Source organism: Neodiprion lecontei, chromosome 5 (assembly GCF_021901455.1).
Source record: "Neodiprion lecontei isolate iyNeoLeco1 chromosome 5, iyNeoLeco1.1, whole genome shotgun sequence".
NCBI classification, from domain to species: Eukaryota; Metazoa; Arthropoda; class Insecta; order Hymenoptera; family Diprionidae; genus Neodiprion; species Neodiprion lecontei.
Window position 1 is genome coordinate 11,179,712 of NC_060264.1, and position 26,297 is coordinate 11,206,008.

Below are 26,297 nucleotides of genomic sequence, written 5' to 3' on the forward strand. Positions count from 1 at the left end.
GATTTTGAAAGCATGATTTGGCTCACAGATCATTAAGTCATCCGTCAATTGTGAGGAAACTATCTTTTTCTTGAGCGAGAGTATCTCACGCTATAAAAACAATTCCAAAATTTTTAAGTCATAAAGCTGCAATATTTTATTATTGATTTCTGATAACGAAGACTGAAATGCCTAGCATTCTCAAAGATATTTCATGAAGGCATTATTTCCAAACAATCCCTAACAAGTATTAATCGAATTTGAGTGTATCTACATACTGTAGTTGTAGGCAATGTCAAGTGCCGTATAACAATATTATTAACAATCATACCATCTTCTTCTGTGACGTCATCTGGTTCGATATCTATGCGTCTTAGAGAATTTTCATTGTCATCTGAAAAAGGCTTAAAACAGTTCAAATTATTCTGTAACACATTGATTGGGTATGTCACTACTAGTGATTTGAATGCAAGAACGGTTGGAATTAATGTCTGAATCCAAAATCTTATTTTCCTTCGGAATTTTTATACAATGATAACAGTTCCATTAAAGTTCATGAAGAATCAAATCAAAGATATTTTCTGCTACAGACTTACCATTGTTGCACAAAAGATCTAAGCAAAGTTTATTGATTCCACACACTTTTGTGCAAAATTTTTGTCAGTATTCAAACACAATTGAAAGAGTAAAACGTTAACCTTCATAAAATAATTTATCTTGAAAAAATCAGATCGTCTGCAGTAGACGTAATCCAAAAATTACGGAAATGAAAACTGAATTTCTGCAAGCCCGTACTCAAGTTTGAAACTTTTGATGGATACGAAAAATAATTTTTGGGTTTCAAGTGAAATATCGCAACTATGATCAGTTCAGGAAAAATAGAAGCTTTTTTCGAGCAGTCGAGCAGTTTTCAATCACTACCAGGATTGCCACAAGGATTGACTCTTGCATCATAAATTTCCAAACTTTTCGGTGGCTTTAAGATTATAGATATGTTGTTTCGATACCATAATATGTTGTACTACCGAAAAGTTTGAAAAATTGGATGGCAAACAATATCATCGACAGGATGGCTATGTATTCGTTGAGCACGTAGCTATTGAACACAGCCTTGAGGTGAGTAGATACCAGGCGTACCCCAATACTGATCAAGACACCCGCTGACAAATGATAATACAAAGTAGTTAGAGAGAGAAATAACGTTTCTCGCGTGATCGCGAATGTACAAAATGTAGTATAACAGCCTCAATTCCGCATTCTTCATAAAATTCCTAATTTTTCCAACTCTAATGTATGATCAATATGCATATATTTACATTATACTTGAGGCAACTGAACAAAAATCTTACACAACGTATGTACTACGTAATGTGATGCGTACTGATTACCATTTTATTAGGTAAATTTCAAACTTTCCGGAATACTACGCAATTTAATAACAGCAATTGACTGCAGATTCCATTCTCTAGAGGTTATGGCCGTTGCCAATTTTGGGGTGGCAGACTGCCTGGGGAAGCGGTGATACCTATAAGTCCATTATGACGTGTGACAAAAGGACGTGGAAATACTGACGTCTCGATTCACCGCAGACGATCTCCGAGCAGCATTCTTGGACCGGAGAAATCTGGAGGCGGCACTCGGCCGGTGTAGGATTTGGGGTTCGCGGGCAGACACGAAGACGACATCTCAGCGAGGCCTCGACGCAGCGACACTGCAGACACGGTTCTGAAGTGGAAACGATAGCGCCCTCCTGATATCTGCGGCCTTCGTATCTACACCCTGAAAACAAAAAGGAGATATTGCAGCCGAAACTCAACATTCGAGTGAATTTCACAGAACAACCAGTGCCAGATTAATCAATTTTTCGTCCCTAAACCCTGAAGTCATGTCATTTCAATACACGGTGTTTGAGGTATTTTACCAATGCGATGAATGGAAAGGTATATTGAAAAAAAAAAAAATGCTGGTAATGTTTTGAACTGCGGGCCAGCTTTCAGTCCCAGTGCTGGATTATTGCTGGTTATCAGCTGGCATGATAAGGCAGGTCCTATGCTTGGCGTCTAGATTTAGATGAGTATTCTTAATAAGCACTGGGCCAATATCCTACCACTAACCAGCCAGTATTGCTGGCCATGACTATGCCAGTGCCGCTAACCATCACTTCACCAGTATTATTAACCAAGATATATTATTCAATGGATTCATTTCGCTTCACCTTTCGTTTACTAACACATCAATTATATGACAGGAATACATAAAAATAATTTGCGGTCATGGGAGGTTAAATCTGAATTCTTTTTTAGCTTGAGAACTTGTGGCCTAAATATTAAGATTTCCAACAGTTGACGAATTTTAGAGAACAGTCCGCATATTTATTGTATAAGGCATTATGAACAAGCAGTGGCAAACATCGCTTAAATTTAATATTACTACCGAATTAGAATGAAAAAGCGAAAACCAGCCCGAAATGCAACAGAGGTTACGTATCCATCCAATCACAGGGTAGGGGCTACACAACTGTAGTCACTGTGAAGTGTGGACAGAAGTCAAAGTCGGGAAACTCATGAAAAGAGAACTATTCTTAACTCTCTATTTGGCAGCTCTATTAGCACGGCTTTGAATTACGGTATTTCGCTATCGAAACTCAGCCAGTGATGGTGGTTTTACAAGTACTGGTGCTGAATATATTGAACAGCGCGAGCTCAGCATCGGATACCGACACAGAGGTTATATACCGAGTTTGGGCCAGTGTTGGTCTTCTTGCTAGTACTGGCGGTAAAAACCTGAACCACTGTGGGATGAGCGCTAGCAAACAGAGGTTGTACATCGAGTCTTGGCCGGTCCGGGGTCTTTTTGCTAGTACTGGTACCCAATACATGGGCCAGCGCTGACCCAGCGTCGGCCGAACAACGCTTGGATACCTTATCCTATTCTTTCAGGCGTGATTTCCACTTGTCGCTGGGTTAGAGAGCCCTCGAAGTTATCGTTATGGGACACGCAACACGGCTCCTTGGCTCTTCGAGTATACAAGATTATTCTGTGGCTTCAATTCATCATCTGCGGGTTGTCGTGCGAAAACATTTTTGGCATGTACGCGGAGTTTTATTAGCATATTGTTGCTCGAAACCAGTGAAGTCACAATTTGTATTCTGTTCGCTACCGTGCGTTAGTAAATATTCGATACTTCAATCATTTAATATCTATTTGACGGGATGTTTACTCGTGCAATGTTTGTCAAACAACATCGTCACATAGAATTTCAAATCGGCATAATTTGCAAATTTCAATGGTATTGTGAACAATGGCTATTGTCCAGATCATTATGAATTTCAGAGATATCTAAAGTGTGACTCGGCTAATCTTTTTCGATCGTAAGAGCAACAAAATCTTTTGACTTCATTTCCAATTTCTACTACGAGAAAATCGTTATTTTCAATATCTACATCTATATTTTCGCTTCTAATTTTTACTCTTTTCTGTATTGGCTAGTCCTTCCGTGGCGGTGGCACTAATAACCCTCTTCAAAACAACGGATTTATCTAACTTTTGCATTTCTCCTTACGAGACATGTTCTTTTTTTCCATTTTCCTTCGTATTTATTCGGTACGAGGAAGCGCTAAACTTTCGTTCTCGACTCATGGCATAAAGTTTCCAATAGGGTATGCTGTGATAACGCCTATACTTATACTATTCAGGCCATACTTTACTTGCGAGAAAAATGTTGTACCATCACCACGTGTTGATGGAGTTACTTACTTTTACTTGGTTTTCGTATCAGCGGTAACCACGATTCGGCCACGATTGTAGCTTTACACGTACGTCTTATGCTACCACCTGCCGCTATTTCATGCAATCAATGAAGGTAACAATGCGACAATACTAGTCACTTTCATAAGATGTCTTAAAAACGAGGTTGAATAATAACATCAAAGCAATCTTTAGTCAGTATCCAGGCATTGCATTTGGGAGATTATTTGATAACCGATGTCTTATGATCTAGAAAAAAAGGCCAAAGGTAGTACATTATGTAACAAGGGAATAAACTCGAAGATTATTGCCGAGGACGGATTTACTGTCTGAGCGAATCGAAGGTAGTAATCATCAGAGGAAGCAAACGGTTTTATTCCCATATTACATATAGGCTATTGTTCCTGATTTAACTGTGACCACTTTATTGACTTGAAAAAAGTTGCATATGAGCGGAGAAAAAAGTATAAGAGGGAAACACGTGCTACTTTTCTCCCGCTTTTCTGGTCAATAAAATAGCCATCACAGTTGAGTCAGGAATAAAGGATATTACGATCCTCAAAACTTTGTCGCTTCCAAGGGTGGGCTGCCCTAGGCCTAGGCCTTGTTGGCATATTCCGTAATCTGGCACTGGGAACGAGAGAGGAAAGGTTCGATAAAGAGCGGTGTCGCAATGTTATACAAGTGGAGAGGACAGTCGGTTATCCTCTTCGGGGTGAAAGACTGTTGTAAGCCTTGGCTTGCTTTCCTCAAGACTCGATGACGTTCACGTCGTTACTCTACCCAAACTTCGGGGCCAGCTCTTTGTTCTCAAATTATTCTGAAGATAGGTGTAGTGTGAGATATAAATGTATTTCCGAAATTATTGCAGTCTTGTTGAAATAAAGCATCACCTCGATATGTGACATTTCCATTGGATATAAATAAATTTTTCAAATATTCTAATTCCTACTTTCTAATAGAAATATCTAAATTACTAATCACGGGTCATTTGCATGCAAAAAGTGAGAGCCGGTCTTCATGTTACAATTGCGAAACAAGCGACATGTTGCATTGCTTACTACTACGAATAAAAAGCTCAAAATATCGTTGCGTCTATTAAACAATGACAAAGCAACTGTACACGTATTCTAAGCATTAAAATTGATTTCAAATAGAATTGGATTCTTTTCTTCCTGGTTATACCTACTTTCAATATTACCTCTTTTGTCACGAATGTAGAACTAGAAGCCACAATTATCGAATTGTTGCAGATTTTTGGATATCACTGATAAAATTGGTCGAGCAAAATTTTTTCGCTATTTTGAACTGGCAAAAAATTCTTATACTATCTCAAAGATTCCGCATACACTTGGATGGAAGAAGCGCGCATCTTGCCAGCAATCTTTAGTCAAGATTGAGAGAAAGAAAGAAGAAGGGCTAACGGAATTGCGGAGCGAAATCTACCATTCTGAATCTTAATCTTCTAACGCGTCCAGATAACAGTGTCAGGTAACCCAAAACGCTGCCTCTGGCAGATTCAAACTTCTTTTTGTTCGCTAAATCGTTTGAAATGTGTACTATAAAGCCAAGATTATTTTTCCAGGTCAAAGATCACTAACATGGTTCTTCCTCTTCTTCCTCTTAATTTTGTCCTACCGCTTTTATTCTTAGATTTAAACATTGTGATATGGTGAATTCTACTATAAAGGGTGTATGCAATGCACTATTCGTTAGAGTTTCCTGTGCATTCAGTATTCGTAGTATAAAGATTTATACATTGCGTACTAATGTCCTCTCCTGTAGGCCTTAGAGATGAACGTCTTGTTAGCACAAATGAATTGGAAAACTGATACCCTGCAAGAAAAACTACAATGAAATTTGTATTATTTGAAATCCCCCTTGACTAGAATAAAAAGTTAAACAACAATTCAAAGCGCAATCTATTACATGTAAATATCTATCGACAGGGCGGGTCAAAAAAAGAGGGGGCCGATTTGAAACGTGAATAAAATGCCAACGCGTTGACTGATTTTCTAAAGCTTTATTTTATTCGAAACCAGAGGAATGAATCTTTCGTGGCACGTTTGAAAATTTGAAAAATTTTATTCGCTGCTGAGATACATGCTCTTGAAAATCAGCTTGTGAAAAAGTCACTGGGTGTATGAAGAAAATTAATATTAAAGAATCTTCAACTTAATTTCGATCTTAAATTATGATCAAAGACTGATTTGTTTCGGTTCAACTGATTACAAAAAAATGTACATCACTATGCTTTTTATTTATGTCGTTGATTGTTAATATTTAAAAGTTTTCTAATAATTAATACGATCAACGGGAAAAAGTACACGGGAAGCAGAATTCAGTTATACGGTTCAATGTGTCCACCATTTATAGTTACTACTGCCAGAAACGAGATTGGATTTAGTAAAGTTATCGTAACAAGACATTGGGGAAAAAATCATTGTTTTTTTAACTTTACAGTTGTCCAAGATTTTTAAACATGAGTGTGTTTTGTTTTATCATGTTTTACAGAATTTTAGACAATTCCAAAATCGTGAAATAATGGTGTTTCCTCTGCATGAATCGATACGACAACGTAACTAACTTCAATACGAATATCAAAACTCTCCTTCGCCAGGATGTAATATCTCGTGCACTGAAGAGTAAAGAAACAGGCCATGTGACTTCAACTTCCACAGATCTCTACCAATTTTTCTCGCGAAAAAATGTATATGACTTCTCTATATCATTCTGATGATCGGCCGGGTCCGGTCTAAATGGCTTAATACAGGAGTGTAATGAGTTACACTTACAAATAAGCCACGATTACACACTCTCTCAAATTGTGTCTCTTGCGACGAATCCTTCAACTTCTACAAATACACGGCACACGAACCAAAATAAATTTCGAATACAGGTGATGAAAGAAATTAATGACATTGTAGTCAAGCGGCTAGGTGGTCTAGTGGAGTAAGTCTCCGGTAAAGCATCTCTAGACACTAGGTTCGATTCTGGCTCCGTCGTTAATTTTGCAACTGACCTGAAAATTTTCGAATTAGCACTCTGTTTTACGGATCAGTAAAAAATTCTCTCCCACGACTGAAAATGTGATGCTCCAGGTAATTTGCTGGTATCCAAAGTCTGCCACAACATGATGTCGAAAAATCTAAAATGTTCTTTCCAACTGCCTGGTGGTTGGTGATTCATCGTTCGCTGAATCAATTTTCATCAAGATCTCGACATCATTTACAGGCACAGTTTTTGCCTCTGGAATTTCTCGATAATGTCTTTCGAAAACAGAATTTTAACTTTGTAGTGCTCATTTTTATTTTAATCTTACAAGAAACGTTTCGTAGCATGTAAATAAAATCTCGGAGACTTTCTGAAATGACAGAATTAATCTTCGAATCACAATTTCAGTAGGAATTTCAGATTTTTGAACGTGACATGAAAGATTCATTCTTATAGTTTCCATCAAAATAAAGTTTTCGAAATCTGTCAACGTGTTCGGAATTTATTCGCGTTTCAAATCAGTCACGTTTATTTTTTATGCCCACCCTGTATGTTGAACATAAAAGCGAAATTCCGATATGCTCGTAACAATTGAGGTGAATAAGTCAGAATTCGAAATGCAGATCATGAAGTAATTTTCCAAGCGATAGGAAGTCAAGTTGAGCATATATAATATATTCCTGAGTTTATTCAGCCAGAAATATTGGAGAGATTGCTTGAATCTTGAATATGTACTCATCTTGCATTGAGGCTCATGTTGAAACTCAGTTTCATCGCGACACCAACTAAATACATAAGTACGATGACATTTACATACTGATAAATATTACAATCGGAATTGCGTGTTCTGAAGTATGTATGAGACGATTTAAAAATTTTGCAGCTACTTTCCACTCGACTTGATGTTATGGCACGCTACTAAAGCTGAAGCTAATATTTTTTTGTGTCTTATCACAGTAAAAAGTAACAGTTGTGAAATGCAATTTCCCGTATTTTTAAAGGAATGAATGGGTCTTCTGTGCATGATAAGTAAACGTCGAGTCAAAGAAATCTTATAGCACCGAATAATGCGTGGAAAAAAAGGATACATTTTGAATCGAAGTGCTCCTGTTATAGTCTGAAAACTGACCGTTTTCTACAATAATACTCGTTGGCCGAGGAAACGTACATTTGTAGACAAATGATTAAACATTTGGTCACTGAATATTATACAGGATGTATAAGTCGTGTGAACACAACTTAATTACAATATATGTATGCACATAAGTGTATACCTCACATGTATAATTTAATAGTAGATGTTTAAACAATATTTCCATGGATAAGTTGGTTTTTTGGATATGAAGGTCGTCATACGTGAACAAATTAGTTAATTGTTAACATTGACACACAGTTATGAAAATTCCCTTCCGAAAAATTCATGATAAAAAATATTGTATGCAATTAGTCATGAAAATCAGGAAATGGTGATTCGTGTGCGAGCTCCGCACTTGTCTGAGGCTCGCCTTTGACTCGTGCTCACGCACATACCTACTCATCGCCATTCTCTGATTTTCGTCACTTGTTGCATAAAGTACTAATTTAATAATATCCGTATTGTAAATAAAATTTCAATAATTCTGTGTAAGCAGCATGTGATCGCATCAAGGTAACTAGATTAACTTTCACTCGAATATTCTGTATTTCAATTGTAATTTATATGTGTATGATACCACTTGTATTCACTATGAAAAGTGATTCAATAAATGCGTTCTTCTGAGAGCTCTCATCTCGGGCCGAAACGTTAAAAATTAACTAATTTGTTCACGTATGACGACTTTCATATCCGAGAAACCCATTTAGTCATCACATTGAGGTCACGAATTTACTTGACACAATATTTCCATGATATAGTACGACAAATTCATGCACATGTAGTCAATGGTCTGTACCTGTTTGACTAAATGACAGTGTTTTTGTCTGTTCAGTTTCCTCAAGTTGGTTTTACTCGATACTATTTCTTTTTTAATGGGTGAATATTTCAGTCTACACCAGAAAAGTCGAAAGACACTTTTCAAATAGCTGGAACTCTCATGCTTGGAAAATTTTAATTGGTGTTGGCACTCAAGTTCTCAACTTAGTCTTGAGGATGTTACCTGCAGATGGAGTTCGATAAAGTAAAATTTCTACGGAAAATAAACTTCTCATTTTCCTAATAAAAATTGTAACTAGAATGTCAGATTATGCTCTGGCTGTTTTCTTCAATGTTCACTAAAGAGGAGTGCCAAAACTTTTCAATTTAGTTCAAAAATTTGTAGCCCAGAGAATGTGAAACTTCGTTTCTAGTCGAGCAAAGAGACAGTAATGATAAATTTACCACCCACTTTCCGACCGCATTATCCAAATTGTACAGCAATCATTGATTGCACAAAAATTAAAATTTTGCAGCCCAAACAAGATGATGAAGGAATATTTATGTATTCTCATTACCAAAGTGCAAAAACAGTCCAATTGTTACTAGCGGTAACTCCGAATGGTATGATAGGTTTTGTTAGTAAATGCTATGGAGGGAGAACTACTGGTGCTTTTATTATCACCAAATCGGGATTTTTAAATTCGGTTCAACCTGGAGACCAGATTTCAATGTACAACGGCTATCCTGAAATTAAAAATCTGTTGAAAAATGGACATGTACTGTCGTCATGCCTCTTTTTGTACACGATGGCATGTTATCGGAAGAAGAGGTCAAGAAAACATATAGGATTGCTAAAGTCCGTATACATATAGAAAGGAGCATTCAACACGTGATTCATAATACTTTGGACAAATTACCAACAGAACTAGGTATAGTCTGATGGTGATGATGTCATTTTTATGTAGTGAGCTTTGGATAATTTACAATTACTCTAGACTGACCGTCGATTATCCAAACCTTTGTTAACCAAACCCTTTGTTATCCGCACCACGATCGCTTCAACTAAACCCTCTATTACCCAACCACAACTTTATTTACTTGTTATGCACGTGTTTTTCGTATTTTATTACATAGTATGTATCGATTTGAACGACACCACGAAATTTTAAATTTATATTCACGCCGAAGGACAGCGTGCAATACTACAAATAATATGTAACACACACACATACACACGCACGAACGGGGCATCCCACGTGAAGTCAGCCACCTTCAGACTTCGATACCTTCCGTTAGATTTTTCTTCTAGGATTTTGTTATACTATGTAAGAGTAGTGTCCCTGATTTATTTCACAATATTTCGAGTCGCCGTTCCCGAGTTCTTGCAAGCCCAAATTTTACGATATCCAATATCCACGGAATTTTGATCCATGATATCTGCAAATTAAAAACTGTATCAATAAAAACAAGGAGGTGATTGGATGCGTCTCGAGCCGGAGCGTTTTCTTAAATAGAAAATACCGTCGGCCGACGGCAGAGCCATCAGACGCTTCCCTACGAAGGTCGTTAAAGGCGTTAATAGCGACACCTAGCTGTTGAGGTGATAACTGGTCCAAGTACCCCAACTTTTATAGGAGCCAGTTCTATCTCTGGTGTTTGATAACAAGAAAAAGATAAAAACATCATAAATATGGCAGAAGCGAAGAAAATCTAGTGTAGGAGAAATTCAGCAGATAGCTCCAAAGTATCGCGGCAAAGCTGCAAATTTCGACCCGAGTAAAATTGGTAAGAAACGCACGCCGTCGCAAAAACAACCACAAAAAAAGAAGGCAAACAATCCGTTAAAGGTCACTGAACCCAACGAGATTGCGCCTCCAACTCACGCGAATGTACAACCAACTAACCAAAGAAATGAATCCATAATATCGGAATCCATTTTCGACGTTGATGTACGAGTAACGGAGATAGCACCAAGACAGAGCTTTACGACCAACTTAAGAAAAGTTGTAGACATAGCGGCAGAAGTGTATGACGTTTACCGAACGGACGTAAAACAACTCGAGAGAGTTATTGCTCGTGAGGAAGTTGCATATTACGCCACTGGCCATCTTCGTTGGCTCCGTTTAAATGTATATCATCCGTTGCGCTACCTTGCGGTTTGAATTTGAACCACGCTTTAGACTACAGCCTGAATGCTAATGTGTGGAAAGATGATTGCGGCTCTTATCGACTGAGTGTAGTTACGAGAATATTATTTTAGCATATTAGTTTCTATTTTATTGCTTACTATGCCCCAGGTAATGTCACAGGCTTACGTGTTTCGTAGACTTAGTAGAATTACTTATACACATTTGTTGTTTATTTATTTCATAGCAATTGGGAATCGAGTTTTTCCATGTTGGACGGAGCGTGATTATAGGTAAAAAACTACGTAAAATCAGAAAAAAAGATGTCAATATTTTCAAAAATCACATCATTGATGAAGTTTGATTCTTTTCATTGAACTTCAGTTACGACAGCCCAAACGTTGTGGAAAATTTCTAAAATATCCATTTTCAAAAAGTTGGATTTAAGAGGAATCCGAACACCTACTTGTTTTTGTTGATACGACTTTTCAATTTGGAGATATCATCGATCGAAAATTCGCGGATTTCGAATATCGTAAAATTTGGGTTTGAAAGAACTCGGGAATGGCAGCTCGAAAAATTGTAATATACATCAGGGACACTATTCACACATAGTATAACAAAATCCTAGACGAAAAATGAAATCGAAGATATTGCGTCTAGGTGGCTGACTTGACGCAATATCTCCGATTTCATTTCATACATATTCATATACATATATATATTGTAACGCGGCATTTCGGACAGACATGCCCGTTACAAGGTGCTCCCTGAACGTTGGGCGAAACCCAGGGATAAGGGTTTCGGGGGTCGAGTCACGATAATAGTAAAAAGCGCCAGAACTGGAGTCACGGATCCGAGCTTCGACAGGGACGCAATAGCGAATTACGATTATGATATTGCAGGCTTTTGTTTTTATTTTTGTTTTGAGTACACCGGCCACAGGCCAGCGACCAAACTCCGATGCCGAGCATATTTCGAGGCGAGGCGATACCGCGGAGATCTTGCGTGAAGGCTGCTGAGGCTGCGAAGTCGGAGCCAACGCAGATCCCCGCAGCGCGGGAATCCAAGGCAGACGCGATTCCCGCTGGCGGCCGGCACGCCGCAGCCTCCCCGCTCACCTCGGCCACACCTGACAAAGGCAACCGCGAGAGACCAGCTGGCGACGAGGGAGCACCACCCCATCCAACCCCAGGACCCCGTAGAGCTGCGCGGAAGACGACATCGCGATCTAGCCTTAAGTTCTGCGCCGCGTAGCGACGACAGGTGCGCGCCGAGTTGCGCAATCTCCAAAATCGATGACAGATCGATTGTTGCGCATTCTTAGGATGATGACGTCACGAACGATTAGCGTGACGAGATCGGCGTTGCGGCCGATCGGCCATCTGAGATCACTCGAGTTCTGGCGACCAACTAAGGTGAACGTGTGTTGCGAGATAGATTCGTGTTCGAGTTTTTCAAAAAAAAAAAAGTAATCGTTGCGAGGAATAATGGCAAGCGTGAAGCACGAGGGAGTCGGGTCCTTCGTATCTTGGATGTGGAGCGGTAAGCGTTGCTAATATTCTTGCGAGAGAATTTCGAGAGATAATAAATAAAGGCTTGCCGAGGAACGGATAGCCATTGAGGATTTGCGTTAACGAAAGTTCTCGAAATTCTTTAGCCGATAAATCTGCTTGGTGACCGTAGCCTGAGTTGCGCGTACTAACGTAGAGCCACGGTTGAGCGACCGAGAAGGTCGAGTAGAGTCCCGGGTTTGAGTCGCGGCAAGACTAGTGTAATTTGAAATTCCGTTGCACGGGGTCACGTCAAATCAGTACGATACGATCTCATTTCTCGTGTAGGTCGCGAGCCGTCCCGACGTCGCGGAGAAAGTTGAGCTCGGGTGCGTGTTAATAAGAGTCTTCTTTTGTAGAGGATAGTCGCGGGTGACGCGACGAGCCTCTTTTCCGTTTGGACTTTGGTATTATCAGTTAGTAATAAGGTGGCGATCAGCGCCCGTAGGCATAAGCAATTTTATTTCTTTTTGGTTTTTTTTGTTTGATTTATTACCGATCGCGGACAGCGTCGGCCGAGAAGTCGGTTCCGTTTCCGTCGAGGAGTTTATTATTAAGTTGGCGATTAGCGCCATTCTGTAGAGGACGATCGCGGGCAGCGTATCGGGCCCTATTTTGTTTTTGATTTTTGTAAATTAGCGGTTATGATTAAGACAGCGACTAGCGCACGTAGGCCGTAGAGGTCTTCTAGATTTATTAAACTTTTTTTTGTTCTCTCTTTTCTTTTATTTTTTTTTGTATTATCGCTAGCTGGAAATATATTGTCTAATTTCATTATTGCTTTGTGAAATAACGTGTTGGCGTACGTGTGACGTATCTCTCTCTACCCAAAAATTACCCTTCCCTTCTCCGCGGTAGTGAGCTACCGAGTATATGGTCGCGGTATATCGTATTACCGATTTCGAGGCGTGTAGATCACGCCAGGCGCCTAACAAATTTCGCGATATTGTTTCAGGTCCAGGGTACATCGTGGACGCCGATTTATTGTGCACGCGGTAAGTTCTCGGTCATTCTCTCCGAGTGACCGAGGAGCGGGAAAAATCCACGTCACAGTATGTGTATTTAATTTTTATTATTCGAATTTACTACCTTATTTCAATCAATGTACGCATGTTTAGCTGCTAACTTCGGTTGCTAGCTTCATGTCAACGTCACAAATACTCGAAATATTTTTTACCTTATGTTATTGCAGATTTCACTTTAGTTTTGACTGTTTGTAGTTCAGCAAGGTATCGTTTATATGGAGTATGTTGATAAATTATTATTATTGCGCTCAAGATACAAGAATAAATTCGATGTAGAAGATAAGTAAAAGAAAATTTTTGTATTTTCGGAACATGCACTTTCAAGAAAACCTCATCCCTTTCGACCGATATGCACTCTAATCAACGTGCGCTGAAATACAAAAATATGGCAAGCGCTCAGGCCGCAGCAATACATGAAAATTGAAACTTGGTGTAGTATTTGCATGAACTCTTCAAAGTTAATTTTTCGGTTTTGAAATCAAGATATAAGACGTGAATGTTTCATTTTCATCAACGATTTCTTTGGTTTTGCAAGTAATAGGACATTTTACTTCCAAGACTTCAACCACCTTGCTATTCTTCACAATCAATCCATCTGGACTAGCACACAACGACGGTTGATTATTTTGAATTACCATATCATACTGCAGAACGGTGCACTTAAACATTTGCTCATAGTAACGAATTGCTTTGATTTCATCAATTTTTGCGTATTCAACGCGTAGGGAGGCTTTACGTTTCTAAACCTTGAACACTAGTAACTTGATTGTCAAGTATTTATATCGCTGACGTTGAGTCTTGATGCTATGGGCCTTTCCGCTTGCCGTGATTCTTAAACTTTTCTCCTCAAACCACTCAGTACACTTTGCCTGCATGATTGTTTTCAGATAAATCTGTTCTACCTTTTGGACACTGAATGCCACCTTCTTAGAAAAAATGCGGTATGCAGATCATTTTGAAGAGCTACTGCACTGGTATAAATCGATGGTTGATTTCAGTTTTTTAAACATCCGTCAACAGTGGATTGACAATGGCTTGCAAGAACTTTCATCCATACAGTAGGAATTAAATTATACGTCAAAATGCATTGACACAGTCTGTATCTAGCAGATTTATCCTCTTCACGGAGGTTGAACCGCAGAGCAGATGGAATAGCATTGACATCTTTGTACAACACCTTGTATGGTGACACTTCTGCTTTTACTCTTGGCGGAAACAAATCTTCACACCTTGTTGTTCACACCAACTTTTAAAATCATATTTTTAAACAATTTAATATTCCGGATTTCTTAATTTCATTTCCGCTTTATTAATATAAAATGACATCAAATGACAACAATAATAACAGAGAGCTTTTTTCAATCATACTGCTTTTTTAATTCATTGACCAGCTAATTGCTAAAGCATTGCGCTACTGCTGTGGGAAATCCATGCAAGGTGAGTCCTTGCGATGGTCTCTGCCGCAATGACCGGGATGGGTATTACCTCTGGCACCAATGTGAACTTGGTACTAAAAATTGAAAAATCTGTAACTTTTTCTGGGACTACTACAAACGAAAATTCTTGAACCACAATCAATTACGAACGATTCTGCACTTGCCGCTTTTTACGATTTTCGAAAATTTTAAAATGGAGTGAGCCCTATTTTTGGAAACGCTGTATCTATTTTGGTTTTTTACTGAAAATGAAAGTTTCTTCACTACAAACAACAACAAACGATTTAGAATCGATGGAAATTTTGAAAACTGATTTCTGAACATGTCGGGTGCCAGGTTCACGTAGGTGCTTCGGGCCACCCTGTCTACGTCGAAACTGTACTACTCCGAAACCGTCTACGCAAGTGAGACAATACCGGAATCTTCGGGAGCTTGGCATGGATCCTACGATGTTCATGCACGAGCGTGTCCATTCGTTGCAGTCTCTGTTCATCGACAACCAGATGAATCTTGTCGTAATCAAGTTCTGCGTTACGCGAACTCCTGGATGCGAGAGTTCTTATGGACAGTTGTTGAATACCTAACGTCTTTGGGTTACCGGTATTGTAACGGACAGCTGATCAAGATCGTCATTAACATCAACAATGCCCGTGACATACACAAATTACGACAACAACTTTAACGGAAAGCTGACCGAGACCACCATCGGCATCAGCAGCGCCCACAACATCCAAAATGATAAACAAACACGACTGACGTTAACCGACGCATACCGGGACGATGACCCATAACAGGACATACGAATAGGGGAAGGACGTCGACAAGGTAATCCGACGAGAGCTCCGGGAGAGTATAATTTGGAAGACCACGAAGAGCGGTTAGCAGTTGTCCGGCAAAGCGCCGAGCTGCGTCATATTCAGGCGAAGTGTACCTCGTCTAGAGGACATTCTCGAATTCAGCTTTACAAAGTTAGAATAGATCTTCAAGCAAAGCGCTTAATTCGGAATTAGAATGATATAATTTTAGAGTCCACGATAGCCCGGGACCGCTAAAAAGTTTCATAAAGATAGGATAGAGCCGTTTATTTAAGAAGTTTGAGCTGTAGGGACCATTTTAAAAGCACAACCTATAAATTCTGATGAATATTATTATTTCTTTATTTGTAATTTTAGTTCTCTACAGTTAAGTTTCTGAACTCAAATCGCCAATTGCGAACGATACCAAATGTATTTGAATTATTACTATTAAAGCCTATTCACTGTCAAAATATACACTCGTCTGTCTCGTTGTCCGACAATCTTCACGAATCCAAAGTTTCACCAGGTGAGGGGGGGGGATAAACAGACAGACAGCCAAGGAAATCCCTGGTCTGGAGGATCGGCGGTGTTTAGGGTCAGTAACCCACTACTGAAAATAGGCTGGCGACTCTGTTTTCTCCGAAATCGCAATTAGAAGGGAGTACTGGAAAGCCCGTATCTGCGACTAGGTGACATACGCCTCTCTCACTTCTCTCCGGCTGGAAGCAACGGCCAAATAAGCCCTTGTCTTACTGAAGGGAGCAACGGGCAGAGGTGCCTGCTCACGTATCAAGGCGGCTTCGGTGCTACCTAAGTCCGTATATAGTTTGACAGTCCAGGGTTTTTGGGGTCTGATAAGCTGGTCCTGGTTTTTACCCATCAGAAGGGGTCCTTTATATACTTGTTCGTTTAAAAAATTTGACAAAGAACACCATAATAACGGGTTTACCTCATAGGCGCTGGCCTCGAGGAAAACCGTACTCGTTACAGTAAGTACGGTCGAATCACGTTGGTCAATACATCACAGTAGAATTCCAGGTCCGTTTCCGGGAACGTCACTTTCTTTATCTGAAGCGTTTGGAAACCGTTTCGTAGAATTGTTTAAAATTCGTTGTTACGTTGCTGCATTTCGGCAAGAGTTTGGGAGTCGACCACGGTTGATACTATCACGATCCGCAAGAGAACATAGGCTACGGTGTTCTCGCAATTCCTGCGATATGTCGGATATCGGTTGTGAATTGACCGATGTAGTCCAGGTGACAGAATTGCCTTGGCGAACCCTTTTCGGGTTTTTGCCTAAACGAGTATGTTAACTGCTTGCTGTTCGTGAATATCGTAAATGGATGTCTCTCAACGGCCTATCAAAAACGCTTGACCACAGCGTAAGCAGCTAGTAGTTCACGATGGTACGCGCTGTACTTACGTTAAGCGGGCGAATGCACTTTGGTACAGAAAGCTAGCGGTTGACAAATCATGCGTCTTTAACACGTTGCTGTAATCGAAGCTAGGACGATTGCGTGTTCGGAAGCATGCATGGTTACTGACAGGGTGTACTCGCATAGCTGCATTCACGAGATCATTTTTCATACTGTTGAAGGTTTCGTCTGCGTCACTATCCCACTCGACTGGTGCATCGCCTTTCCTTTTCGTGCTCTTCAGAAGATCGTTGAACGGTCGCTAAAGAGATGCTGCGGTAGGAATGAATCATTTGTAGAACTTTACAATTCCTAGGAATTTCTGTAATTGTTTCACGGTCTGTAGCTTTGAAAACTCTACAACTGTTTGCACTGTCTCTTCCAAGAGTCATGTTCCGTGATAGTCTATTGCGTCCACGAGGAACTTCACTTTGCGTTCGCTGAACACACACTTCATGGAGTTTATCACATTACCGTATTCGTATTTGCGGGAACTCAAAGAAGCCGTACGGTGTGGTTATCCCGATTTTCACTATACCAGCTGGTTCGACCGGAATATGGTGATACGCGCGCACCAGGTCGATTGTTGAGAAGTTGATTTTTCTTACGAGAGTCTGCATGAACTCTTCTATGTGAGATATAAGGTAACCATCCGGTACGGTCCTGCTATGCTGATAACGCCTTATTCAAGTATGAAATCGAATTCCGCTTTTGCCATCTTCATACGGTCCTGTGCAAGTCATCTCGGCTTGCAGTGGGTCGAAGGTCCGGGTGTCGTCTCGATATAGTGCGCCACGTGATGTTTTACCTCACGGTTAACTCTGGCTGGGTGCGTCACGCCAGGGAACTTCGAAAGTATCTTGTGATACCTGAAATTGCCTATCACGATCTGAATTGATGCCATCCTGGTATCACTCATCTGACCTTTCACTGTCAACGACGTTGTTTCCTAGACCAGACATTGGTTACGGACGTCGATCAACAATCCGTAGAGGGAAAGGAAATCCACGCCAATGATGGAGCTTTCCAGCCCATCACGGCGAACCTTCATCTGTATTACCGGCACAGCTTGAAATTCGGGTGCGTAGAGCTTTAGCAAATTCTTCTGCCGTTGGTAGCCAATCCGCAAGCGTGGGTATACATAGAGGTCTTGGCTGGTGGCTGCGGGGAGCTCGTAGCCGGATCTCCGAACTGGTGATGGTACCACCACTCGTTGTTCTGCTAGTCATCGTTGGTGCTCGGGTTTCGTTGCGAACTACGTCCGCGCAATCGGCTTTGTTGCCGTGACCGTTGGCGATTTTAGGCTTGAGCTCTACTCTTCTGCACACCTCTTTAACCCGGAGAGTGAGGCGTTCCAGTACTTGTAAATGCTCTGCGATTCACTATACACACCGTTCATTACATGGGCGACCTGCTAACCGTTCACAGGCTTGATCTCATCAACCCGATCTGCCATCGCTGCCTGTTTCGTCAACGGCCGATTTTGTGACAGGTTTAACACTCGTTGCGTCGCTGTCGATAGTCAGTCCAGCCAGAGGGTTTTCAAGGAGTCCTCCGTCAGTCTTCATCTGCTGAACCTCTCAGAAGCCTCAGAAACTGCGAAGGTGTGCGGTAGCCGATCTGTTCACTCTCGAGCAGTTGTCGTGCACGTCAGCTTGTCGAATCGAAAAGGCGTTTGATGATGGCCTCTTTCAGTAACTTGGTAGCCATCAGGTGGTAGAACTTGGTTGTTTCGGTCATGACGCCACTTGTCTGAAACATCGCGTCCCATGAACGAAACCAACTTTCGCAGTTTTTGGGGCTACAACGGGGAATTTTCATACTAACGCGGTTCACTTCGGTCGATGTCTCGTTTTCACCAGGTACTATTACAATCGCACACTGCTACTAATCATTAGAATAGAACCACTATACTTTGCACTCGCGTTATGCACTTCCAGATCGTGTCGGTGTCACCAGTTGTGGAGGTTGCGGTTAGGTTGAATAATCGATTGGATTGTTGTTCGAAGTTCAATTTTATTTTTCATCGTTAAAGTGCTCATTTCGGGCATGGCGTCGCTTCAAAGAGTGTCGTAGACTGATATAGTTGCTTTTAGAAAATTGTCCGCGTCTATTGCGTGTGTGTGTAGTTTGCCTAAATTAGGATTTCTTATTAGCTAAGCTTAAAACTAAAAACTCTCCCTGGCAAGGAGAAGGTGACTCGATTAGAAAAAAAAATCCGACCGAGGTCAACCTTTTTAGGTTAGGTCCAAGTACATGTGCAATTTGCATTTGGCAACCAGATGATTATGGCCGAATCGAGGGAAAACCCAAAGGGTCTTACAAACCATAAGAAAATCTGGCACGCAAATGCGAGAACTCGCGTCATGGCTTACTTGGTCGCTACAAGATGTTTAACTTTTACAGAGGCTTATCTTGAAATCCGTGAAAATCTCAAAAATAAAGAAACGTAAGCTTTCATTTTTTTATCTTTAGCAACAGGTATTTGAATTCTCAAGTTCATATGAAAAATTTCATATCAATTCAGTCGATAACGTGAATTATAATTTAGCTTTCATTTATTCACTAAACGATTGTTAGAATTTGTAGACACATATAGTTTGCATGTTTAGGTAAGTATGTCATAAATATGTTGCTCAACTTGATACATAAATTTTCATCTTCATGTCACGTCCTCCAGACTCCACACTCTTACAGCTACCTTATTCCTGCATCCCTCTTCTTATCATCATCTCACTGCCTCCGATTTCATACCGCATGAGCAGAATGCTCCCTCTATTAGTATACTGCAGCTAGCCAGTCCCGTGAATCCTTTTTCCCATATACTTACTCTCAAGTCATCTTTTATTCGGCCAGCATCTAAATTCACCTCTCTCCTTTTTTTCCTCCTCTACATCTCTTCACCATACTCCTCACATCTTTGACAACAAATTAATTATATAGGTAAATATTCAACTCCTTAATACAAGCACCACCTTTTTCTTCAAACTGGAACTTCTTTTTTTTACAGAAAAATGTACTTACCTCTGATTCAATTTCCACAGGTGGTAAACGGATGGACGTTTGTCGCATCACTTTTGCAATTATGACAGAAAATATTGCATCAGTGACCCGTTCCATCACCTCGAGTACATGTCACGAACCCGCCAATTTCTTTTCTTTAGTGAAACTACTTGCACGACTGTCAAAAATGTCATATTTCAAAATAATGTCACATTCCGTTTTTTTCTCGTATGACAGCATGTATAAGCGAGCGAGTGCCATCTCACAACTTAATCACGCGGTGTCCACGTGACGGCGACACTCAGAGGTTCAGCTCGTAAGGTGGGGAGTGACGCAAATAGTGCAGCAAAAGCGTAGTGCTCATTTCGACCACTTGCAGCAGTGCAACCTTGGGGTAAACCAATTAAGTTAGAATGGGATAAGGTAGTTTTGAACAGCTGTGCATTAACAGAATATAAACAATATTTTTAACTAATCAAAAACAAGTGAAATGCTAATTAAAGCTTAATATTTTTCTATCTGAACGAAATACGCGTGGCGCCCATCTTCGGCGCGATTCTTCGTCTTGAGGAAATTAGAAGACTCAAGATTTCTCATCGTTTTCAACTTCCTCGACTTCCAACAGTTCGGTACAATCCACACTTGTGTCATAATCACAAGCACTTCACAATTTAATCACTTTACAATTACAATGTTTTTTCACGAGACAACGATCATACCACGGCGAGACCACAAGTCTCCATGAGGTTATCTGCAACAATACTACAGTAGTTTTAATAAGATCAAATATTAAACGTTGGCACTTATGTACAGTATTAAATTTGAAAATACTCAAAAGTATTTATATACAATATAGATTAATAATTACTTAACTCTGCAAGGTTTTCAATGTGACAGTTAGTGATCAAATGTAATTCATGTACCAATTTGTGGTTTTTTGATGTCAAAGAAACCTGGCGCTGGTAGGCGGGGCCTGCCGAAACGTCGTTTAGAAATATAATTGATGGCTAAAAGTGCATCATTCTATCCCTGATCGTCACCCAACGAAATAAAATCGGTATCATATCTACGATACCCTAGTATGACTGCGCAGCTAGCGGGCAAATCAGGAACTGGCAGTTCGGTGACACTAACTATGACAATTCCCACCACTTAAAACTACCAAAGTTGCCAGGCCTGTACGTAAGACCGTAGTCCCGGTGCCTATCGTCCATCCACACATGTCGTACTCGCTATTTTGCACAGCCACCGTGAAAAAAAGATTGTTTTGAGAAGCATAACGAAGGTGCCATTGACAGCCAGTGAAATTTAGGTTATGTAACTTACGCTTGATGCGTGAAATTGGATTATTCGAAAGTGCACATGGCCCAAATAAGTCTGAGGCAATAATTAACGTTTATTCGCCTCGAAAAAATATTTTAATACTTTCTGAACTCTAAGTAAAATGAAAAGTTGTAACAATCTAAATGTACCCCGGGTAGACTCAAAGTAAGAACCAAGGGAAATTTGGCTCACCAACGAATCACGGGTTATACACCGTGGCTCATCCCACCTTTCTTCTGGGAGACAGGATACTCACTTACGAACCGTCCATTAGAACACGTGAGGTGTGAAAGTGAAAAAATATAGGGTACAAACAACGAATGGGCATGTCGCCATTCATCAACTGTAGCGAAATGACGATAAAGGATTGAAGAGAAGTGATTCGTGATTAGAAAAGAGACGCTTTGCCATGCTCAACACTATTTCACAGGGATTGTTTGTTTATAGAATGACGCTGATGAGAGAAGAAATTTTATATTTTCAATTTTAACCCTATACATATACACCTATTGTCCATCATTTATGGAGAGAATGAGTGAATGACTGAGTGGAAGGATGAATGCATATTTGACATATTGTTAACAATTAGTATAAATGAGAGAATGTAAATGAGGGAAAAGAATGTTTTAAAATTTTTAGGGCCGAAAAATAAAAATAGTAATAATAATTCATTTCAATAACTTCTAGTCGATACAAAGTAGATCTTTCAACTTTTTGGATGATCAAATGTATAACTAATCTTTAGTTAAACCATCTAGGGGCAGGACGGACCCTCTAAGTTGTTAATTATTGTTTTTGTTTTTTGAGCACCGGGTACAAGTTGTTTTGATCTTTCTAAAACAAATTCATCATTATACAGCCATTGTTTGAAAAAAAAAATAATAACTCCTCGGCATGTCTGACACCCCGCCCAAATTTTACAATTCTTTTTTTTTTCCTTTTTTCTACCTGTATTCAATAAATCATTGATTATCTATCAATGCGTACCATGAAAAAAATCTACATTTCAGAGCAAATGGCCCTTATCTAAAATATGGGCTTGGAAAAATTAAAACAAACAAAATTTTGTCCAAAAGGAATGTTGCATACTTCAATTTAACACATATTGAACAAACAAAAAATCCATCCGAAGGACAGATGACAAATTTATGACGAGTTATAATTTTGCTCAATACAACAGCAGAGGCATACCGTCAACATCAAAGACACCTTCTCCTTGTTTAACAAATGAATCGACTCGTGGAGTATAATTGTATAAACAAAATTGCAAATATCAATTATTTTAAATCATTCTTTTGTCCATCCATTCATTCAAAAAATTAAGATACGCCTTTTAGACAAAGAATACTCATGGGAAATGATTTTTATGACAACGCTTTTATAGGTAGTCTTTTTCTTCAAACAACAGCAGTTTATTCGTTGTTCTCCTTTTTCTTTGTTTAACTCAACTTTTATTTCTTTTTATATTTGTCGATGTCAATTCCTCAGTTTTTGATACATAAATTTCGTTTTCGTAGATGGCTTTTCACTGTTCGCTGTCATAAACTCTATAAATTTCTTATCTTTTGACTTATTTTAGAAAAAAATTTGACTAGAATGCATAGAGTAAACTGAAAGGTACGTTGTAAAATTTTCAAAGAATAAATTGACACGAGGACTGCGAGGTATTGAGTCACTGTTATTCCTTCGGCGTCTTCTCGTAGAGTCTCAGGTTAAAACGGATTTCCTCTCCCACTTAATCCTTGTCTCAAACGCCGAGTCCGGCTTGACACGTTCATGTTAGACTCTCACACAATACATTGATTCGAGCTAATCGTGGCGCTTTGTTGATGAAAATATTATTGTCTGTCGCTAACAGTTCAAACGTGGCGCCCAAACTTTGCTCACTTACATAGCCAACGTGCTAGCTAGCCCGCGTACATAAATCCACGACGTCAACAATGAGATGTAGTATGTTTTTGGCACTACAATTGGTTTACCTTCAAGCCCAGTTATTGCGAATCTGTTCAAGAGACGTTTAGAATAGATTGCTACTAAAAAATTCGATTTCTAGCTACTAATATATAATAGTATGTTACGATAAGTGTTCTATTTTTGGTTACACTTTCTGACGATAATACGTAATGTGAAAACTGTGCGCTAAACTTGATTCATAATGATAGCTGATGTTGATTAATTGCGTCACACAGCCGCCTTGATTCAAGTGCCAGGCGGGAGACAAGGCCGAGAATACGAACGCTCTACTAGAAGACGCCTGATTATACACACTAATTTAATTCCTCATAGTGGTAAAAAATTTGATACGTCATTTCGACAATTTGAAACTAATTTTCACGCTAATCTACGTAAACGAACATTTCACGTGAGGAACGGACTGACGAGATGAATATCAGAAAAAAAATTATTAGTGGATTTTACATCGATAACGAAACCTGGCGGGTCAAACTACACGGCTGGGGTATAAAACTGTTAATTCAATAATGAAAAACTGTTGAGAATGTTTAGAAATTGACAACCAAATTCAAATATAAAAAAGAAATTGATACAAAGGAATTAGTTAACTAAAAAGGCGTATTTTACTTTGTGTATAATTGTGTGAATAAATGTATGAATATGTAATTTTAAATGTAATGAAATAGATGATCTAATGTCCATATATTCATATGATCAGACAGGTAGAAAAGTGAAATTCAATGGAATGAATGATTAAAAGATTTCTATCGTTATTCATATTTTATTTATTTAATTCAATGTCGGATGTAACTCTCGTATTTGTCATCGTTCTTGTTTTTTGTATGCCTGTCCATTTTATTATGATTACTGACTAAAATTTTTAACCTTCCCCTTGTATACATTAGTCTCTACATCTCGTTAATATGGATATACATAAAAAAAAAAATACATATTTACAACTTGTAATGGGAAGTTCGACCCCGCCCACCGAAGAGGGTGCGCGAAGCGGCCGAATCCTCAACAATTCCCAGACTGTTCGGTAATGTCGTAAAACTGTCAGGTAATGAACATACATTAAACTACAAAAAAAAAAAATAGTTGAAGCTTGTAAGATGTATTAATGAATAATAATCCTGATGTTATTGAATGAGACTGTCACTACGAACAGATTACTTCCTCAGAGATATATTCGAACTGTCCTCTTGTTTATCCAAAAACTTATAAAGTTTGTACCGTTATAGATTTAAGGGGAGAAATCCCTTTACAATTTTCAAAAAATCGATTTTTTTTTTTTACATATTTCGAAAGTATAATACCCAAAGAATATACTGACCAAAAGAAAACCCGAAATAATGAATATTTGCGGAGTTATCGCATATAGTGCAGAGCGGAGCGACAGCGTGCGGTCAGGTAGCGAGTCGGGCGCTCGGACCGTTAGAGGCGGAGCAACCTTGACATCACAATGCTCCCTTATTTACCTTTTTTTTTGACCAGGCAGATGTTCCGAGAAATTTTATAGAGGGGAAATTATAGATATATCCATATAGCGTGAAACGGTAGGTATACGGAACGAAACGTTGTCCGAAAAACAGATTCAGTTTCGTTTGAAATTTTGTCACGAACGGTCGTGTTTACCAAAGTAAAATGCCAAACTATCCGAAAGAAACGCGAGGCAACATAGCCCGAAAATGTGCGAGCAAAAAAAGAAGATTTCAAGGAAATCAATTTACTGATGCGAGCGGGGAGAATTTCGGGCCGAGTACAAGTGACGAAATGAGTGCAAGTGCTAAAAAACTCAAGTCTGCGTGCATAGAGGATGTACGTACAAATCCTTTGCACGCATACAGAATTATTGAGTTTTTAACAGTTTTTACGGCTCTATCAGACATTTTAATTTGTTCTGTGTGCAAGCAAAGAGTAAATTTTAATGAGTCAGGCCGTAGAGGCCTCGGTTTCAAAATTGTCGTTACGTGTCGGTGTGACAATCGAGAAATTTAGTCAGGACCTTTGATTCACACTGGTTACGAAATTAATCGAAGGCTTGTGCTAGTTATGAGATTTTTGGGGGTCGCGAGACGAGGAATCAATACCTTTTGCAATCTCATGGACCTGTGCACTGGATTTAATCAAAGCAGCTATACCAAAATCATCGAGCATATTTATGCAGCTGCCAAGTCCTCATTCAATTTTTCAACGCAGTATGCTGTCAAAGAAGAGGTGAAAAAAAAAATCGAGCATGAAAGAGGAGAAAAAATTCTTAAAGTCTCGGGTGACGGTACGTGGAAAAAGCGTGGGCACTGTATGGTGTAACTACGCTCATCGGCTACTACTCTGGTAAAGTGGTCGATTTAGTTGTGAAAAGCAGTTACTGCCAAGGCTGTACGTTCTGGAAAAATAAGACTCGTACGAAAAAATATGAGGAATGGTTCGAAGATCACGAAGAAAATTGCATGAAGAATCACGAGGGCTCCGCGGGAAAAATGGAGGTTGATTCTATGATAGAAATGTTTTCCAGATCTGAAGAGAAATTTGACGTAAAGTATGGCAATTATATAGGTGATGGCGATTCGAAAACTTTTAAGGCCATTCTAGAACCAAGTCCTTATGGTGACGAGTTGACTGTTGTAAAAAGTGAATGCATTGGCCACGTAGAGAAGAGAATGGGCACCAGACTCCGAAACGTAAGAAAAGAAAAAAAACTTTTCGGAAGAGGTAAGTTAACGGATAAAGTTGTCAAAAAACTAACGAAATATTATGGTTTGAGCATTCAAAGAAATGTAAATAGTGTTGAAAATATGAAAAAAGAGATTATGGCTACTTTCTATCACATTTTTTCTACAAAAAAATAGCCAAATCACAAATACTGCCCGACTGGACCCGAAAGCTGGTGTAAATGGCAAAAAGCAATCGCCTTGGGTAAAAATCCAAAATTGGAAGATCTTTCACCTTTACATCCCGAAAATATCCAAGAGCATCTCCTGCCAATTTATCAAGATCTGTCCAGAGATGATTTGCTAAAAAGGTGCTTGGGAGGCCATACTTAAAATGCAAA

The 26,297-nt window shown here is 39.4% G+C and overlaps 1 protein-coding gene across 2 annotated transcripts in view; it reads right to left on the bottom strand.

The window, feature by feature from the left end:
- The window catches only part of LOC107223304, an 80,499-nt gene that overhangs the window by 22,633 nt on the left and 31,569 nt on the right, over positions 1 to 26,297 (bottom strand). For both annotated transcript variants that reach the window (XM_046740429.1, XM_046740428.1), the window contains exons 2-3: positions 1,552 to 1,758; positions 311 to 373 (exon numbers count right to left, since the gene is read on the bottom strand). In XM_046740429.1, the coding sequence (XP_046596385.1) occupies positions 311 to 373; positions 1,552 to 1,758 (270 nt within the window). The remainder of the gene's footprint in view (positions 1 to 310; positions 374 to 1,551; positions 1,759 to 26,297) is intronic.